At 38.7% G+C, this 17956-nt stretch overlaps 2 protein-coding genes across 5 annotated transcripts in view; both read left to right on the forward strand.

Moving 5' to 3' along the window:
- The window catches only part of LOC112250044 (CASP8-associated protein 2), a 30675-nt gene extending 16914 nt beyond the window's left edge, over window positions 1-13761 (forward strand). For 3 of the 4 annotated variants that reach the window (XM_024419875.2, XM_024419873.2, XM_024419876.2), the window contains 2 exons: window positions 112-211; window positions 12735-13761. In XM_024419875.2, coding sequence (XP_024275643.2) covers window positions 112-211; window positions 12735-12797 — 163 coding nt within the window. In that variant the 3' untranslated portion in view covers window positions 12798-13761. The other variant, XM_024419874.2, reaches the window with a different exon arrangement.
- A 52-nt stretch (window positions 13762-13813) lies between these two features.
- On the forward strand, window positions 13814-17697 carry LOC112250045 (gap junction alpha-10 protein-like). The gene is made up of 3 exons (XM_042321595.1): window positions 13814-14950; window positions 15173-16557; window positions 16671-17697. The coding sequence occupies exons 2-3, from the start codon at window positions 15196-15198 to the stop codon at window positions 16707-16709; spliced, it is 1401 nt and encodes a 466-aa protein (XP_042177529.1). The 5' UTR covers window positions 13814-14950; window positions 15173-15195; the 3' UTR covers window positions 16710-17697.
- The last annotated feature ends 259 nt before the right edge of the window (window positions 17698-17956 follow it).

Genomic DNA, 17956 nt, shown 5'->3' on the forward strand with positions numbered 1-17956 from the left:
CTAGTGAAGTTTTAAATACATGCCTTTTGTTATGTGCCATTTGTATGTTAGCTGTTGGAGAGTCTCTGTCAAGTATCATGATTGGCACTAAAATAATTGTTTTTCTTGAAGGGATGAAGACCGAGATATTCTCCTCGCACTGAAGATGAAAGGTTCCTCTCCAGATACTTTCTCTGCCCTTTCAGAGAAATTGAACAAGACACCTGCTCAGGTATGTCTTTACTAATTTACTTTTGATAGTAATGGCATTCTATGTTTTTGATATAATATACTAGTAGTTAATGCTGAGCATTGACGTCAATTCTGGGTAACCCTTTACAATAAGGTTCCCTTTGTAAAGTGTTTATAAAGGTTATAATCACACTATTAACCATTTTGAATCATTTGTAAATTCATTATAAGCAGTTCATAAACAGTGATATCATATTGGTCAAAATAGTGCAATAACTAACTGGTCAGTGTTTGCCAATTGGTGAGCAAATATTTACCTCCAGCTATTAACCCTTTATAAATGCACTTACAAATGCTTATAAGATTAAACCTTATGCATCATAATGCAATGTTATTTTCAATAGTTGCATAGTTGAACAATAGTTATTTCCTCACTTGAGTGTGCTGCATTGGTGCTCTGTCTCAGGAACAGAAGAGGTTGGTTTTCATGATTTGTCTTGACCCACCTTTGAAACCCTGATGCCCTGGTCAAATTTACATCCAGGACATTATTCAATCATAATTTCTAACATGTTGCCATTTAACCGATGATATCAACACACTTACCACTTCTCTGTGATAGTCCAAGTATGTTGAACGATCTGGTGTGAAATGGTAACCGTAATACCTTTGGTTGGTGGATCATTGGAGGAGGTATCCTCTCACAATGTTGAGTGTTTTGGTCTTCATACCTACCATTCATTGACTGAACATGTTGAACAAAGTGTTGAATCTTCTCATGTATGTAGTGATGAGTACCCAATACTGCCTGTAAGTATGTCTAAGCTCTGAGTGAACTCTCAAATCATCTATAAATGATTAAGGCCTAATGAATTTATTTAAGTTGACTGATTTCCTTATATGAACTGTAACTCAGCAAAATCTTTGCAATTGTTGCATGTTAAATTCTTGTTCAGTATAGTAAGAACAAAATGTAATTTAATGGAAGGATTGATGTAAAATATATCACTAGCCACTTTAAACAATGCTACTTAATATAATGTTTACATACCCTACATTATTCATCTCATATGTATATACTGTACTCTATATCATCTACTGCATCTTTATGTAATACATGTATTACTAGCCACTTTAAACTATGCCAATTTGTTTACATACTCATCTCATATGTATATACTGTACTCGATACCATCTACTGCATCTTGTGTATGCCGCTCTGTACCATCACTCATTCATATATCTGTATGTACATATTCTTTATCCCTTTACACTTGTGTGTATAAGGTAGTAGTTTTGGAATTGTTAGTTAGATTACTCGTTGGTTATTACTGCATTGTCGGAACTAGAAGCACAAGCATTTCGCTACACTCGCATTAACATCTGCTAACCATGTGTATGTGACAAATAAATTGGATTTGATTAGCCAGGCTAATTCGGATTAACAGGGGATGTCTTTTTTTTCTCCCCCTTTTTTAACACTACAAGTCAGAATAGAAATTGATAACAGTTAACTATTTAAAATACAACCTAGGGTCTCATGGTCCCCTTCTGTGTCTTCATCTGTTCGTTTGTGTTGGAGAGGAGGAATTTTGACAATTTAGCATAGACACTCTAGCTACACAACTCTACTATCATTATCATGATTTATACCATTTAGGCTTAGCTAGTTATGTTATCCACTGCTAGCTAAAAAATATTAATAGAGACCATGCAATTCGATACTCATCTTTAAAACAAAAGCAATTTAGGTCAAAATAATTCATATTAACAAAGGAACTAGAGGGACTAACAGTACAGATAGCAATACAATCTGTACCATAGATAAAAAAACAAAAGAAATGGAGGAACTTATTCAAGAAGATCAAGTGTAATATTTTATACAAATCAAGCGAACTGTATGGCATATGGGGGAAAATGCCCCAAATCATTTTTTAATCTTCAACATAGAAATGTACTGAAACTTGCTACAAATTACAGAGTCACCCATGATTCACCAAACAATATTTTGAAAGAGGAAGCAAAGTAGCTTAACCATATATTTTAATTTGTCTCCTCCATCTCCACTAACCAAAGTTAATGGTTAGGATTTTTTTCCTATTAATAATGTAAAATTAATAGCTGTACAGAAATACTCATGTGAAGGCCAAATGAGGAAAAACTCCAGGTCTGGATGGCATACCAGTTGAGTTATACTGTACCTTTTTTGATGGACTCAGATGACCGTTTTAGAATGTTTTAACCATTCCTATAAAAATGGTAGATTATCAGATACTCAACAGGTTCTGATTTCATTATTACTGAATCAGGACCCAAGTGGTAAGTATAAAGACCCAGTCCATTAAATAAATTGGAGGCCTCTTACACACAAATTCTAACAAAATGCATAGCACATAGAACTAAAAAGGTATTGTCGAATATTTTTCATCCTAATCACACTTGACAGTTTTTTACATGGACGATACACTGGCGATAATATAAGACAAGTACTGGAAACAATAGAACACTATGAAAAATATGGAAGACCAGGCCTGGAATTCATAGAATTCATAACCCACACATGGTGATGCTCCAGATGCTCAACAAGTCTAAAGAAGGACAGTTTTTTTTTATTGCTTCTTTAATCAGAACAACCATTTTCAGCTGTGCTAACATAATTGCAAAAGGGTTTTCTAATGATCAATTAGCCTTTTTAAAATTATAAACTTGAACTAGCTAACACAACGTGCCATTGGAACACAGGAGTGATGGTTGCTGGTTGCTGGTTGCTGATAATGGGCCTATGTAAATATTCCATAAGAAATCTGCAATAGTCATTTACAACATTAACAATGTCTACACTGTATTTTTGATCAATTTGATGTTATTTTAATGGGCAAAAAAAAGAAGCTTTTCTTTCAAAAACAGACATTTCTAAGTGACCCCAAACTTTTGAACGGTTGTGTATGGATGGATGGTAACCCTAGGTGTAAAATAGTAAATAATGTCTACTTCTTAGAAAGTATTAAACTGTCAATGGGATTAAATAAAGGTTGTCCACTATCGCCATATCTATTTATTATGGCCATTGAAATGTTAGCTATTAAAGTCAGATCCAACAAGAATATCAAGGGCCTAAAAACAAAGGTGTCATTGTACCCTGATGATTCATGTTTTCATTTAAATCCACAAGCTGGATCTCTCCACAGCCTCATAGAGGATCCAGATACTTTTTCTAACCTCTCTGGATTATAACGAAATTACAAAAAATGTACTATATTACGTATTGGACCACTAAAGAATACAACTTTTACATTACCGAGTAGTTTACCAATAAAATGGTCTGACAGTGAAGTGTACTAAAGCTGAAGAACATGCGCACATCCAGGTACTTTCCGCAGGTGCTGGAGTTGTAGGCAAACTCATGGAAAACAGAAAGGAAAATGCCTCATACTGTTGCTCCTGCTTCCAGGTGATATTTATTTACGTTTCAGCAGGCTTCCATATCCCAGGTGGGGGTGGAAGGTCATATATGTAACTTCCTGAAACAACAGGAGGTTAAAATTTTTTTTTTTTAAGTATTCCATTGTATGAAAATATGTGGGCGTACTCAGTATTCAATGATCTCACTCCCATACATTTTTATTTAAAGTTAGCAAAAATAGATATGATTTTGCTACCGTGGAAATGAAAATACCTGTCTATTTGTGGAAAAATCACCCTGATTAACTCTTTAGTCATATCCCAGTTTACCTATTTGCTTATGGCCTTGCCTACACCTAGCAACTTTTTTTTGTGTTTGTTTTTTTCACTATCTGAGCAAAAAATATTACATTTTATTTGGAAAGGCAAGCCAGACAATTTAAACAGACCTAGTTCTATAATGAATATGGATTCGGAGGGCAGAAATGATTAAATATTAAAGCATTAGACCTCTCACTAAAGGCTTCAAATGTTATACTTAAATCCAAACTGGTTCTCTAGCAGATTAGTAAGAATGTCTCACCCCATGTTCAAGAATGGCCTTTTTCCCTTTATTCAGATTACAAACTCTCACTTTGATTATTTGAAAATGAAATCTTCAAAATATTGCTATTTTCATGTCTGTTTAATTACTGCAAAAATGGAAGAGGCAAGTGGAAGGGGGAGAAAGTAAGGAACTTGTCTGTCGGCCCTACATTAAAGACCACAATTGGTTAAAGAAAATTGTGATGAATTAAAAAGTATACCAGTTACATGAAAGGATCAAGAAATTGACAGGGCGGCAGTGTAGCCTAGTGGTTAGAGCATTGGACTAGTAACCGAAAGGTTGCAAGTTCAAATCCCCGAGCTGACAAGGTACAAAATCTGTCGTTCTGCCCTTGAACAGGCAGTTAACCCACTGTTCCTAGGCCGTCATTGAAAATAAGAATTTGTTCTTAACTGACTTGCCTAGTAAAATAAAGGGAAAAAAAAACAAAAAAAAACGGCTGTGCCATATAGATTGCAAAGTAGTTGGGAAGAGATTTTCGATGTACCGACACCATTCTGTATACTTCCGGCCCTTCTTTGGAGTCTTTGGACTTCCGTGGAAGTCTTTGAAGTCTTTGGACTTCCGGCCCTTCTTTCTGTGTTAACAACCCTCCAGGCAAGCTTCAATGCCATACAACTCTCCTTCTGTGGCCTCCAATTGCTCTTAAATACAAGTAAAACTAAATGCATGCTCTTCAACCGATCGCTACCTGCACCTACCCGCCTGTCCAACGTCACTACTCTGGACGGCTCTGACTTAGAATACGTGGACAACTACAAATACTTAGGTGTCTGGTTAGACTGTAAACTCTCCTTCCAGACCCATATCAAACATCTCCAATCCAAAGTTAAATCTAGAATTGGCTTCCTATTTCGCAACAAAGCATCCTTCACTCATGCTGCCAAACATACCCTTGTAAAACTGACCATCCTACCAATCCTCGACTTTGGCGATGTCATTTACAAAATAGCCTCCAATACCCTACTCAACAAATTGGATGCAGTCTATCACAGTGCAATCCGTTTTGTCACCAAAGCCCCATATACTACCCACCATTGCGACCTGTACGCTCTCGTTGGCTGGCCCTCGCTTCATACTCGTCGCCAAACCCACTGGCTCCATGTCATCTACAAGACCCTGCTAGGTAAAGTCCCCCTTATCTCAGCTCGCTGGTCACCATAGCATCTCCCACCTGTAGCACACGCTCCAGCAGGTATATCTCTCTAGTCACCCCCAAAACCAATTCTTTCTTTGGCCGCCTCTCCTTCCAGTTCTCTGCTGCCAATGACTGGAACGAACTACAAAAATCTCTGAAACTGGAAACACTTATCTCCCTCACTAGCTTTAAGCACCAACTGTCAGAGCAGCTCACAGATTACTGCACCTGTACATAGCCCACCTATAATTTAGCCCAAACAACTACCTCTTTTCCCAACTGTATTTAATTTATTTATTTATTTTGCTCCTTTGCACCCCATTATTTTTATTTCTACTTTGCACATTCTTCCATTGCAAAACTACCATTCCAGTGTTTTACTTGCTATATTGTATTTACTTTGCCACCATGGCCTTTTTTGCCTTTACCTCCCTTTCACCTCATTTGCTCACATTGTATATAGACTTGTTTATACTGTATTATTGACTGTATGTTTGTTTTACTCCATGTGTAACTCTGTGTCGTTGTATCTGTCAAACTGCTTTGCTTTATCTTGGCCAGGTCGCAATTGTAAATGAGAACTTGTTCTCAACTTGCCTACCTGGTTAAATAAAGGTAAAATAAATAAATTCGATGAACTAATACACAAAACGACACTGGATTCAGAACTTATTATACAACATTCTTGCAACCAATATAATGTTATATGGGGGATACAACCATCCCAACTCTGCAGATTTTGCTGCAAAGAGACACTCATTAAATCATTTTGTTTTGGTACTGTCCAAATTTTATTGGTCACATACACATGGTTAGCAGATGTTAATGTGAGTTTAGCAAAATGCTTGTGCTTCTAGAGAGCAGTAATATTTAACAAGTAATCTAACAATTTCCCAACAACTACCTAATACACACATCTAAAGGGGTGAATGAGAATATGTACATATAAATATATGGATGAGTGATGGTCGAGCGGCATAGGCAAGGTGTAATAGATAGTAGAAAATACAGTTGAAATTGGAAGTTTACATACACTTAGGTTGGAGTCATTGAAACTCGTTTTTCAACCACTCCACAAATGTATTGTTAACCAACTATAGTTTTGGCAAGTCTGTTAGGACATCTACTTTGTGCATGACACAAGTAATTTTTCCAACAATTGTTTACAGACAGATTATTTAACTTAGAATTAATTTATCAAAATTCTAGTGGGTCAGAAGTTTACATACACCAAGTTGACTGTGCTTTTAAACAGCTTGGAAAATTCCAAAAATGATGGCATGGCTTTAGAAGCTTCTCATAGGCTAATTGACATAATGTGAGTCAATTGGAGGTTTACCTGTGGATGTATCTCAAGGCCTACCTTCAAACTCAGTGCCTCTTTGCTTGACATCATGGAGAAATCAAAAGAAATCAGCCAAGACCTCAGAAAAAGAATCGTAGACCTCCACAAGTCTGGTTCATCCTTGGGAGCAATTTCCAAACGCCTGAAGGTACCACGTTCATCTCTACAAACAATAGTACGCAAGTATAACCACCATTGGACCACGCAGCCATCATACCGCCCAGGAAGGAGACGCGTTCTGTCTCCTAGAGATGAACGTACTTTGGTGCGAAAAGAGCAAATCAATCCCAGAACAACAGCAAGGACCTTGTGAAGATGTTGGAGGAAACCGGGGAAAAAAGTATCTATAGCCACAGTAAAACGAGTCCTATATCGACATAACCTGGAAGGCCGCTCAGCAAGGAAGAAGCCACTGCTCCAAAACCGCCATAAAAAAGCCAGACTACGGTTTGCAACTGCACATGGGGACAAAGATTGCACTTTTTGGCGAAATGTCCTCTGGTCTGATGAAACAAAAATAGAGCCGTTTGGCCATAATGACCATTGTTATGTTTGGAGGGAAAAGGGGGAGGCTTGCAAGCTGAAGAACACAATCCTAACCGTGAAGCACGGGGGTGGCATTATCATGTTGTTGGGGTGCTTTGCTGCAGGAGGGACTGGTGCACTTCACAAAATAGATGGCTTCATTAGGGAGGAAAATTCTGTGGATATATTGAAGCAACATCTCAAGACATCGGTCAGGAAGTTAAAGCTTGGTCACAAATGGACAATGACCCCAAGCATACTTCTAAAGTTGTGGCAAAATGGCTTAAGGACAACAAAGTCAAGGTATTGGAGTGGCCATCACAAAGCCCTGACCTCAATCCTATAGAAAATTTGTGGGCAGAACTGAAAAAGGTGTGTGCGAGCAAGGTGGCCTACAAACCTTACACCAGCTCCATCAGAAGGAATGGGCCAACATTCACCCAACTTAATGTGGGAAGCTTGTGGAAGGCTACCCAAAACGTTTGACTCTAGTTAAACAATTTAAAGGCAATGCTACCAAATACTAATTGAGTGTATGTAAACTTCCGACCCACTGACAATGTGATGAAGTAATTAATAGCTTAATAATTAATAGCTTAAATAAATCTCTACTATTATTCTGACATTTCACATTCTTAAAATAAAGTGGTGATCCTAACTGACCTAAGACACAGAATTTTACTTGAATTAAATGTCAGAAATTGTGAAAAACTGAGTTTAAATGTATTTCTCTAAGGTGTATGTAAACGTCTGACTTCAACTGCACATATGATATGAGTAATGGAAGATATGTAAACATTTAAGTGGTATTGTTGAAAGTAACTGATCTATTTATTATAGTGGCCAGTGATTGGGTCTCAATGTAGACAGCAGCCTCTCTGACTTAGTGATTGCTGTTTAGTAGTCTGATGGCCTTGAGAGAGAAGCTGTTTTTCAGTCTCTAAGGTCCCAGCTTTGATGCACCTGTACTGACCTTGCTGTCTGATCTTGATGATCTTGTTGGCCTTCCTGTGACATCGGATGCTGTAGGTGTCATGGAGGGCAGGTAGTTTGCCCCGGGTGATGTGTTGTGCAGACCGCACCACCTTCTGGGGAGCCTTGTGGTTGAGGGCGGTGCAGTTGCGGTACCAGGCTGTAGTCCAGCCCGACAGTATACTCTCAATTGTGCATATGTAAAAGTTTGTCAGGGTTTTGGGTGACAAGCCAAATTTCTTCAGCCCCCTGAGGTTGAAGAGGCGCTGTTGCGCCTTCTTCACCACACTGTGTGTGTGAGTGGACCATTTTCAGGTTGTCTGTGATGTGTACGCCAAGGAATTCTCCACCTTCTCCACTACTGTCCCTTCGATGTGGATAGGGGGGTGCTCCCTCTTCTGTTTCCTGAAGTCCTCGATCATTTTGTTTTGTTGACGTTGAGTGAGGTTGTTTTCCTGACACCACACTCCGAATGACCTCCCATCCTTCCTGTAGGCTGTCTCGTTGTTGTTGGTAATCATGCCCACTACTGTTGGGTCGTCTGCAAACTAAAAGATTTAATTTGAGGCGTGCAGTCCTTTTTAGCTGGCCGTGATGGTGGTGCTGTATTATCCTCAAAGCGGGCAAAGAAGGTGTTTAGTTTGTCTGGAAGCGTGACATCGTTGTCCGTGACATGGCTGTTTTACTTTTTGTAGTCTCTGATTTCCTGTAGACCCTGCCACATTCATCTCGTGTCTGAACCGTTGAATTCCGACTCTACTTTGTCTCTGTACTGGCATTTCTCTTGTTTGAATGCCTTGCGGAGGGAATAACTACACTGTTAATTTTCAGGCATATTCGCAAACCTCTTCAAGGTTAAATGCGGTGGTTTGTGCTTTCAGTTTTGCACGAATTCCGCCATCAATCCACGGTGTCTGGTTAGGATAGGTTCTAATAGTCAGTGGGTACAACATCTCAAATGCACTTCTTTATAAACTCACTCATTGAGTCAGCGGATAGATCGATGATATCTGAGGCTGACCGGAACATATCCCAGTCCGCGTGATCAAAACAATCTTGAAGCGTGGATTCTGATCGGTCTGACCAGTCTTGAATGGTTCTAGTCATTGGTACATCCTGTTTGAGTTTCTGCCTATAGGAGCAAGATAGCGTCGTGGTTGGATTTGCCGAAGGGAGGGCTTTGTATGCATTGCGGAAGTTAGTAGCAGTGATTGAATGTTTTACACCTGCGCGTAGTGCAATCAATATGCTTATAGAATTTAGGTATCCTTGTTCTCAAATTTGCTTTGTTAAAATCCACAGCTACAATAAATGCAGCTTCAGGATATATGGTTTCCAGTTTACATAGAGTCCAGTGAAGTTCCAGGAAGGGCTGTCTTGGTGTCTATTTGAGGGGGAATGTACACAGCTGTGACGATAACTGATGAGAATTCTCTTTGGGAAGTAATATGGCCGGCATTTGATTGTAAGGAATTCTAGGTCGGGTGAATAGAAGGACTTGAGTTCCTGTATGTTTTTATGATTACACCATGAGCCATTAATCATGACGCATACACTCCTGCATACACTCTTTGTTGGCGCGATGCACAGAGAAGCCCGGTGGCTGAACCGATTCCGACAACATATCCTGAGAGAGCCATGTACCTGTGAAACAGAGAATGTTACAATCTCGGTCTCTCTGGAAGGCAACCCTTGCTCGAATTTCATCTACCTTGTTGTCAAGAGACTGGAGATTGGCGAGTAATATACTCGGGAGCAGTGGGCGACGTGCACGTCTACGGAGCCTGACCAGGAGGCTGCCCCTTCTTGTTTTGGGTCGGCTTCTGGGATTAGATCCATTATCCTGGGTGGTGGTCCAAACACAGGATCCGCTTCGAGAAAGTCGTATTCCTTGTCGTAATGTTGGTAAGTTGACGTCACTCTTATATTCAATAGTTCTTCCCGGCTGTATGTAATAAGATCTAAGATTTCCTGGGGTAACAATGTAAGAAATAATACATAACAAAATACTGCATAGTTTCCTAAGGACTCGGAAGCGATCATCTCTGTCGGCACCATTTTGTTTTTGGTTGCAGGTTCAGGAACCGCTGAAGAATTGCAACTTTTACCTGGAGCTAACTCTGCAAATAGCACTGCTGGGTGATTTTTAAAAAGTCATAGTCAATTAATTGAATAATACTTTTAGCAATGTTTCTTTAATTTACAGTATGTAGAATCTATGAGAATAGAAAGGTTCAGAACCTTTGTAAAACAGCAAAGTTTTTTTATATATATATATGGAAACTAGAAATCAACTGGATGGTGTTCATAGATCGATGGAACGGGTTGAGTGGAGCTGAAGGATGGGACTAAAAACAAACAAAAGATAACTATTGTAAAATATACTGTGTCTGTGAAATGTATGTATAAGCTGGAAGTAGAAGCCTAAGTGTTGTCCATTTAGTTTACTCCAGTTAAGGGTGGGGTGGTAGCGTTAGGGGAAAATAATAAAATAACATCTATTTTAAAAAGATATAATTATAATGTTGGATTGGAAATAATGCACACTATTACATTGATGGAAGCCACAATCTATCTGTAATTTTGAAGCTGATCTACCCCCTGATTTGTGTATATATATTATATATTTTTTTATTATTATAATAGCTAGCTAGTGTTTAACATTACTTGCTAACACTAATATCTAACTTCCACAGATTAAAGGTGTTATCAAAAATGTTGCTAATACACTAGCTAATAGTAAATTAGTCTTAAGTGCAATATGCAGAAATCACAACGCCATTACCTGGTTGCTAAAATTCTAATAGTTAGCCTAATATCTGTTTGTGACAAAGCATACAATGTATAGTGTAGAGAATAATTGTACCATCTAAACCGCTGTGAAATATATTTCAAAAACCCAAACATTTTATTTTCAGCTGTTTTGAAGTTGGTGTACAAAACCGAAAGTAAAAGACGCGAAAATGAAACTTAAGAACAGGAATCATAAAATGACCTCCGATATACAGCTTCTTAGACTTGCTTTCAATGGGGGATTGGAACTTGTTGGGGAGAGTATCTTAGAAGAGGTACATATTCATTGAACCATTGTGGGGGAAAATCTGGCTAACCATCCTTTTCATATTCCGGATGCTCGTACTTGGTGTGGCAGCAGAGGATGTTTGGGACGATGAGCAGTGAGTTTGTATGCAACACGGACAAGCCTGGGTCGCCCAAATCTCCCCAAAAATTGCATATTGCAGCTTTACAATTGGAGCCATGTGTGCTGACAAAGGATGCAAGCTAGCTCATTTATCATCTACCTAGCTAGGGACAACTCGCTAACTAGCGTGTTAATCCAAAAACGCTAGCTAAACAAATTCCAGGGAAATTCTGCCAAGTTGATGTTAGCTAGCGGCTACAGTTTGCCTGCTATAGCGAAGCTAACTATCCATCAAGCGTGACCTACTTAGCTAGCTAACTATATTATGCCAAATATTATCTTGTCCTAAATCGTCTAGCAGAACGTTTTACCTAATGCTAACTAGCTAACATTTCCTAGCTAGCTAGGACAGACGTGCTAGCAAGATAGCTAGCTACTTTGCTAGCTGAGCAGTTTGCTAAATCATCCAGCAGAACTTCTGTATCAAAACGTGAAACTAATTGCATAGATAATTTATCCTCTCTCTGTCGTCATTTCCATCTTGTGAACAGTTTTATTTCGCGCAATATTTTCCTGGGCTTTGCACACGACGCACTGTAATGTCAGTGTCAACACATTCTGGGCATGTCCCATGTTGTCTTTATAAGTGTGTTTCACAGATGGGCAGATCTCACAAAATTGGGCAGTTCTCCGAAACCAGCGAACCAATAATATGGCTTGAGATGTTCTGACGAGGCCTTCATTCCTGGAATAAATAAGTGTACCAATCCATCATCATTGTTTCAAATGTGGGGCATGACACATCATGGGAGTTGACCATTGGTGTGAAAGCCAACCATTTCTGTTCCTGGGACAGAACAACAATGTATCACACCAAAAAGTGAGAAAATAACTATTGTTTAACTGTCCAACCATTTGAAAATAAGGTTGCATGATGATGCATAAGGGTTCAATATTATCTGAGTTTGTAAGTGCATTTATAAATGGTTAATACCCCGAGGTAAATAGTGTCTCACTGCTTGGCAAACACTAACAGGCTATGGCACTATTTTGATCAATTTGTTATAACCCATTTATTAATGGTTTATAATGCATTTACAAATATTTAAAAACCGTTAATGTAATTCCAAACCTTTTTATATGAACCCTTTTGAATTGTAACCCAGTTCTGTATATTCATAGAGCGTTTTTTTTTTCTTTACAGTTTTTGAAGTATATTTTGCATGTTTATTTAATAGAGAGAGGAGAGAGTGTGCTGAAATAGCAGTGGGCCGGATTCGAACACATGCTGCAGCAGTACATGTGCACCGGAGGCCGTGGCCATTATGCCACTGGAGTTTCTTTTTGATAATGACATTTTATGTTTTTGATATAAGATACTAGTAGTTAATGCTGAGCATTGATGTCAGTTCTGTTTATTTTTAATCTTTAGATTGCGAAGCGATTTTCCCAACTGATGAAGCTTTTTAAGAAGAAGGAGAAGATGGCAAACTGACTTCTGAATGTTTTTTTTATTCGATGAAGATTTCACTTACCAGGCTCCTTATACTCTCAGACGTTTCAAGGTCAAGACTTGAATGTCCCATTTGATGAATGAGTGGAAGCAGATCTGAATGTGATGCCTGTAATTAATGGACTTGGAACTAATGAACACAGTCAACTAGAACTCCAACTGAAATGTGTTTTTGTGCTGTGGTCAGTAAGGATCTGAATATCCATGAGGTAAAATCCACACAGGCGTCAATATTCAATATTATCGCCCCACAGCCAAAATGAATACAACTTGTATAAACTGTTTTGATACGTCTGTTGATTTAGCAGACTTAAATGCACTGCATTTTTTCCCTTCCCTTTTTGTGTTTAATCTACCATATTGATCCTGGGCAATATCCCATCTCAACTTCACAACTCTTAATATGCCTTAGCAAGGTTATACCATATGAGGAGTTAAACACTTCTGCAATCATACATTTAATCAAGTAATTAACCAATTTTAGTTGTAAATAACAGAATGGTGAATGACCTCTAATGCTTTTATGGAGCATTGCAGCCTGTGCTGCTTGTACAAAATTTGTACTAAAGTTACGTGTGCTTTTCTACTTCAACATAATCTGGGAGTGTTTGGAAATAAAGATTGGAACTACAATTAAAAGTGACCTTTACTCTGTCACATGGCAGAAAGTGCATTTTACTGTATTATATATTGCATTGACTTAAAGATGTTCAGTTAAATGAAAAAATAAGCCACATATGTTCCATTTTAGGTATGATTCAAGGTCTTACGTTTATAGAAATGAAGGATTTGACCAAGTACACATTTCTTGACTGCTTAGATTTTTATTTGGTTGATTTTGGTTTTGGATGATTGTGAATAAGTGACATGGTTAAGAAATATACATTGTGTAGCCTATATTGTACATATTTTGGTTTTGAAAATAAAGTTTATTTATTTAACATGGTTTTGATTAATGAAAATGTTCTATTTCACACAAATTCAATAACTTCACTTTAACTTACCACCCAAATGAATACAGCATATTTTAGACACATTCTGAACTGCTGCTGAGGTTTTATAGAAAAGAGCAGCATATCTTCCAGCTAAAACGAAAAGCTTAATGCTCATAGTTCAACACACCTATTCTCACAGTTATAGCTGTCATGGGAGAGTTCATTAATAATGAATCCTTCTGGAGGGCAATGTTTCAAAGTAGTACATGCTCTAATATACATATCCAGAAACTATTATGGGAATTGAAGTCACTGCCTAAGGGTTTACTTGCCTTAGCTCACCACTGCTATAACCTCTAACTTCATTCAACTTTATTTCAGAGTGATTGTAAGGACACATTCTCTTTCATGGTAATGGAATGGGATCATGAGTTTAGAATCTCATTTGGGTGTATTATTAATGGTGGCTATTGCAACCACACGGTACCATGCACTGTACAATTAAGTGTTTCATACATTCCCTAAGGATTTATTTTCCTGTTTCTAATAACTGAAAATTATTAAATGGTTAACTAATTTTCAGGAATCTAAATGGCCTCCTAAATATCAATGGCAACAATGTGAATTTGTTCAAATTGTGTCATCTGATAAGGATGGAATTCATTACATTAACAGAACTTGGTCAGCAGGCTTGGTGAGACTAGTCCAATACCTGAAATAGTTAACTTGGGACATGACTCATTGATCATTCTGTCTGGCCCAATTGATTGGTCCCTTTGACTTGGTCAGTTGAGTACAATTAGTTGTACTACACATGCAGATTTATATCATATCCAAACATAATCACAACCTATAGTACAAATATTTGAAAAGTTTAAATGGCACGCATTTGACATGTATTGATGTCCAGAGCTTGGCCATGAGATGGTTGGCAGTATTGGTAACATGTCCTACTGTGTCTGTGTGGTGTCCTGCTGTCAACAATTGTGTGGTAAAACTAGCCCCAGGCCATTGTCCAGTCGTTTGGTGGATCGATCCTCGCATTTTATGAGTCCTGCTTGCAACAGATTGGAGAGACACTCACTGTAGCTATGCTCAGAGATGGGTTGCCTATCTCTTCAATCGGTGGAAACAAAAGTTTAATTCTACCAAATAATCCGCTCTTTCTGAAGCAAGTGGAACACACAACCTAGTTGAAATGTAAGTTAATTCTAACTCTTAAATCCTTTGAGATGTTTTATTTTATTTTGCCTTCTTGGATCAATCAATTTAGTAAAAAGCAATTGTTTTGCAATCATGAAAAATATACACAGTAAACCTTTATGAAATAATTGCTTATACTGTAAGATATTTATGTTATACTATGGCCCCGTGGAAGTTTATGTTCAATTTTTATTATTATTATTATTTTTTTTTTTACAGCATAAGGATATGTGAAATAGAAGATGGGGGATTGGAACTTGTTGGGGAGTATCTTAGAAGAGGTACATATTCATTCAACCATTGTGGGAAAAATCTGGCTAACCATCCTTTTCATATTCCGGATGCTCGTACTTGGTGTGGCAGCAGAGGATGTTTGGGACGATGAGCAGAGTGAGTTTGTGTGCAACACGGACCAGCCTGGGTGTAAGAATGTGTGCTACGACGATGCATTCCCCATTTCTCTTATCCGATACTGGGTGTTACAAATAATTTTTGTGTCCTCTCCCTCTCTGGTGTACATGGGACATGCACTGTACCGTTTGAGGGCCCTTGAAAAAGAAAGACACAAAAAAAAAGCTTTCCTGAAAGCAGAGCTAGAGGGCGCTGAGCCCGTTCATGAAGACAGACAGAGGATAGAGAGGGAGCTGAGGAAGCTGGAGGAACAGAAGAGAGTAAGGAAAGCTCCACTCAGGGGCTCCTTGCTGCGCACATATGTTTTCCATATCTTGACGAGGTCGGTGGTGGAGGTTGGCTTCATAGTCGGACAATATGTACTCTATGGCATTGGGCTGGATCCTTTGTACAAATGTGAGAGATTGCCTTGCCCAAACAGTGTGGATTGCTTTGTGTCCAGACCAACTGAGAAGAACATTTTCATGATCTTCATGCTCGTCATCGCTGGGGTTTCTTTGTTCTTGAATCTCCTCGAGATATTCCACCTGGGAGTGAAGAAAGTCAAACAAAGTCTGTATGGAAATAAAGGTGCAGATGATGACAGCATAGTATACAGGTCCAAGAAAAACTCCATGGTCCAGCAGGTGTGTGTCCTTACAAACTCATCTCCCCAAAAGATGATGCAGTTCACTCAGACATCTTGCACAATGGATGCTGTCCCCTTGTACATGCCTTCAGTAGCTCCTCACAACGATGGTGGTGGCACCAACGGTTCAGAGCAGTACCCTAGACAGCTGGGGGCCGTGGAGCGCTGCTACACCCTGGACCAGAGGAACCACTCATGCAGCAGTGATGACTCCAACAGGCCTAAAGGCTCAGGCCAAACTAGGCACAACGGAGCACAGCCACCTCCTTCACTCCTGGCCAGCCATATGGAGATACCAGCAGCCCTGCAGAACCAGCTGCGCAAACAGAGCCGGGTCAGCGCTCTGCAAGACTTCAGTGACATGAGTGATTCACCTGACAGTGACCACTATCCCACGGCGAGGAAGGCTAGTTTCATGTCCCGGGGACTCTCTCAGACCAACCTGGCCAGTCCTTCTGATAGCCCGAACTCCGGGAGTGGGGCGGACACAGAGGCCAAGCGTATCGCCCAAGGAGAGAGCCCACCTATGACCCCGCCTCCAGCCAGTGGACGAAGAATGTCAATGGTAACTACAGCCATTATGCAACATGTTCTTCAAAATTGAGGATGTATTGTATGATTCTCATCATGTATTTCTAAAGATTCAGATGAAATAACTGCATGTTTTCACTCTTTCAGAGCATGATTCTGGAACTGTCTTCAATCATGAAAAAGTGAGAACTGGCTGAGGGACCAGAAGGATTTTGGTGGGGACCCTGATCGCAAAGCGACACTTCCTTCTAATTGCCTAATTGTATTCATAATAACATATGTATAGAGCTCGCAAGTTTGTAATCCTAAAAACTGGAAAATTAGTTAGCACTGTTTCGTTCAGCCATTCCTATGGGGGAATTGAATAAGGAAAGAATGGGGCTTTAGGATGAACACCGAAAATAAGGTCTTCGTAGCTCTTCTACGTTTTTGTTCTATGAGATAATATCAGTCAGTTAACATGACCTTTATGAATTATGAACCCTTTATGTGCTCGTTTTGATTACATAAATGCTTTGAAATTCACAAAAAGTGACAGCTGTTGAAGATGATCTCATAGAACAAAACATTTTAGACCTACTAAGCTTGTGTTTAATACAGACCTTATTTTCGGGCATTTATCCAAAATGCCTCAACAACAACAACAAAATGTTTTTCCAAAAGGCTTTGGCCAACGAGCCATGTTGGAGTTAGTTCCTACAAAAAGACGCCATTACTATGTCTCTATTGTGGACGAGAAGTGAATGCTTTAGTACAATTATGTTGGCATGGGTATTCTAATTTCTATTTTTTTATTTGTCACATGCTATCTTTGCGGTATCACATTTCAGATCATTTTTGTGGAATTTATGAGTGAAAGCACATTAAAATGACGTTTGACTTAAAGTGAGCATGTTCATATGATGAGACATTGGCCTTCTAAGGAAATTCTTAAATTTTAAAAGATTCATGGCTTGTGATCGCTAATACACTTAAAACACTGGGATATGACCTCCACTATACAAAATATTTTATCTCAAAATGTAAGAATGATTTTTGGAAGCACTTTGATATTGTTTACTGTACAGAATGATGATAAAGTTGGAGATAGAATGGCTCTTCAAATTCAACTAAATGTGAATTTATTAATGAACCGTTTTATGGATGTTTTTTCTATTAAATACATTATCTTCAACACTTGTCATCTTGCTTGATATCGTTGCTGGGTTTTTCACGCTCAACAGTTTCCCCATGTGTCTCAAGAACGGTCCACCACCCCAAGGACATCCAGCCAACTCAATATTAGGAAGGTTTTCTTCATGTTTTGTGCACTCAGTGTACAGTACAAGTATGATTGTATAAAATTGTATGACATACTGTTTTACAGTGTTATATATATGATGAAGGAAACCAAATGTCTTTGCATTTGCAGATATAAAAATGACCAAATAATG

The sequence above is a fragment of the Oncorhynchus tshawytscha genome, linkage group LG05, assembly GCF_018296145.1.
Source record: "Oncorhynchus tshawytscha isolate Ot180627B linkage group LG05, Otsh_v2.0, whole genome shotgun sequence".
Taxonomy (NCBI): Eukaryota; Metazoa; Chordata; class Actinopteri; order Salmoniformes; family Salmonidae; genus Oncorhynchus; species Oncorhynchus tshawytscha.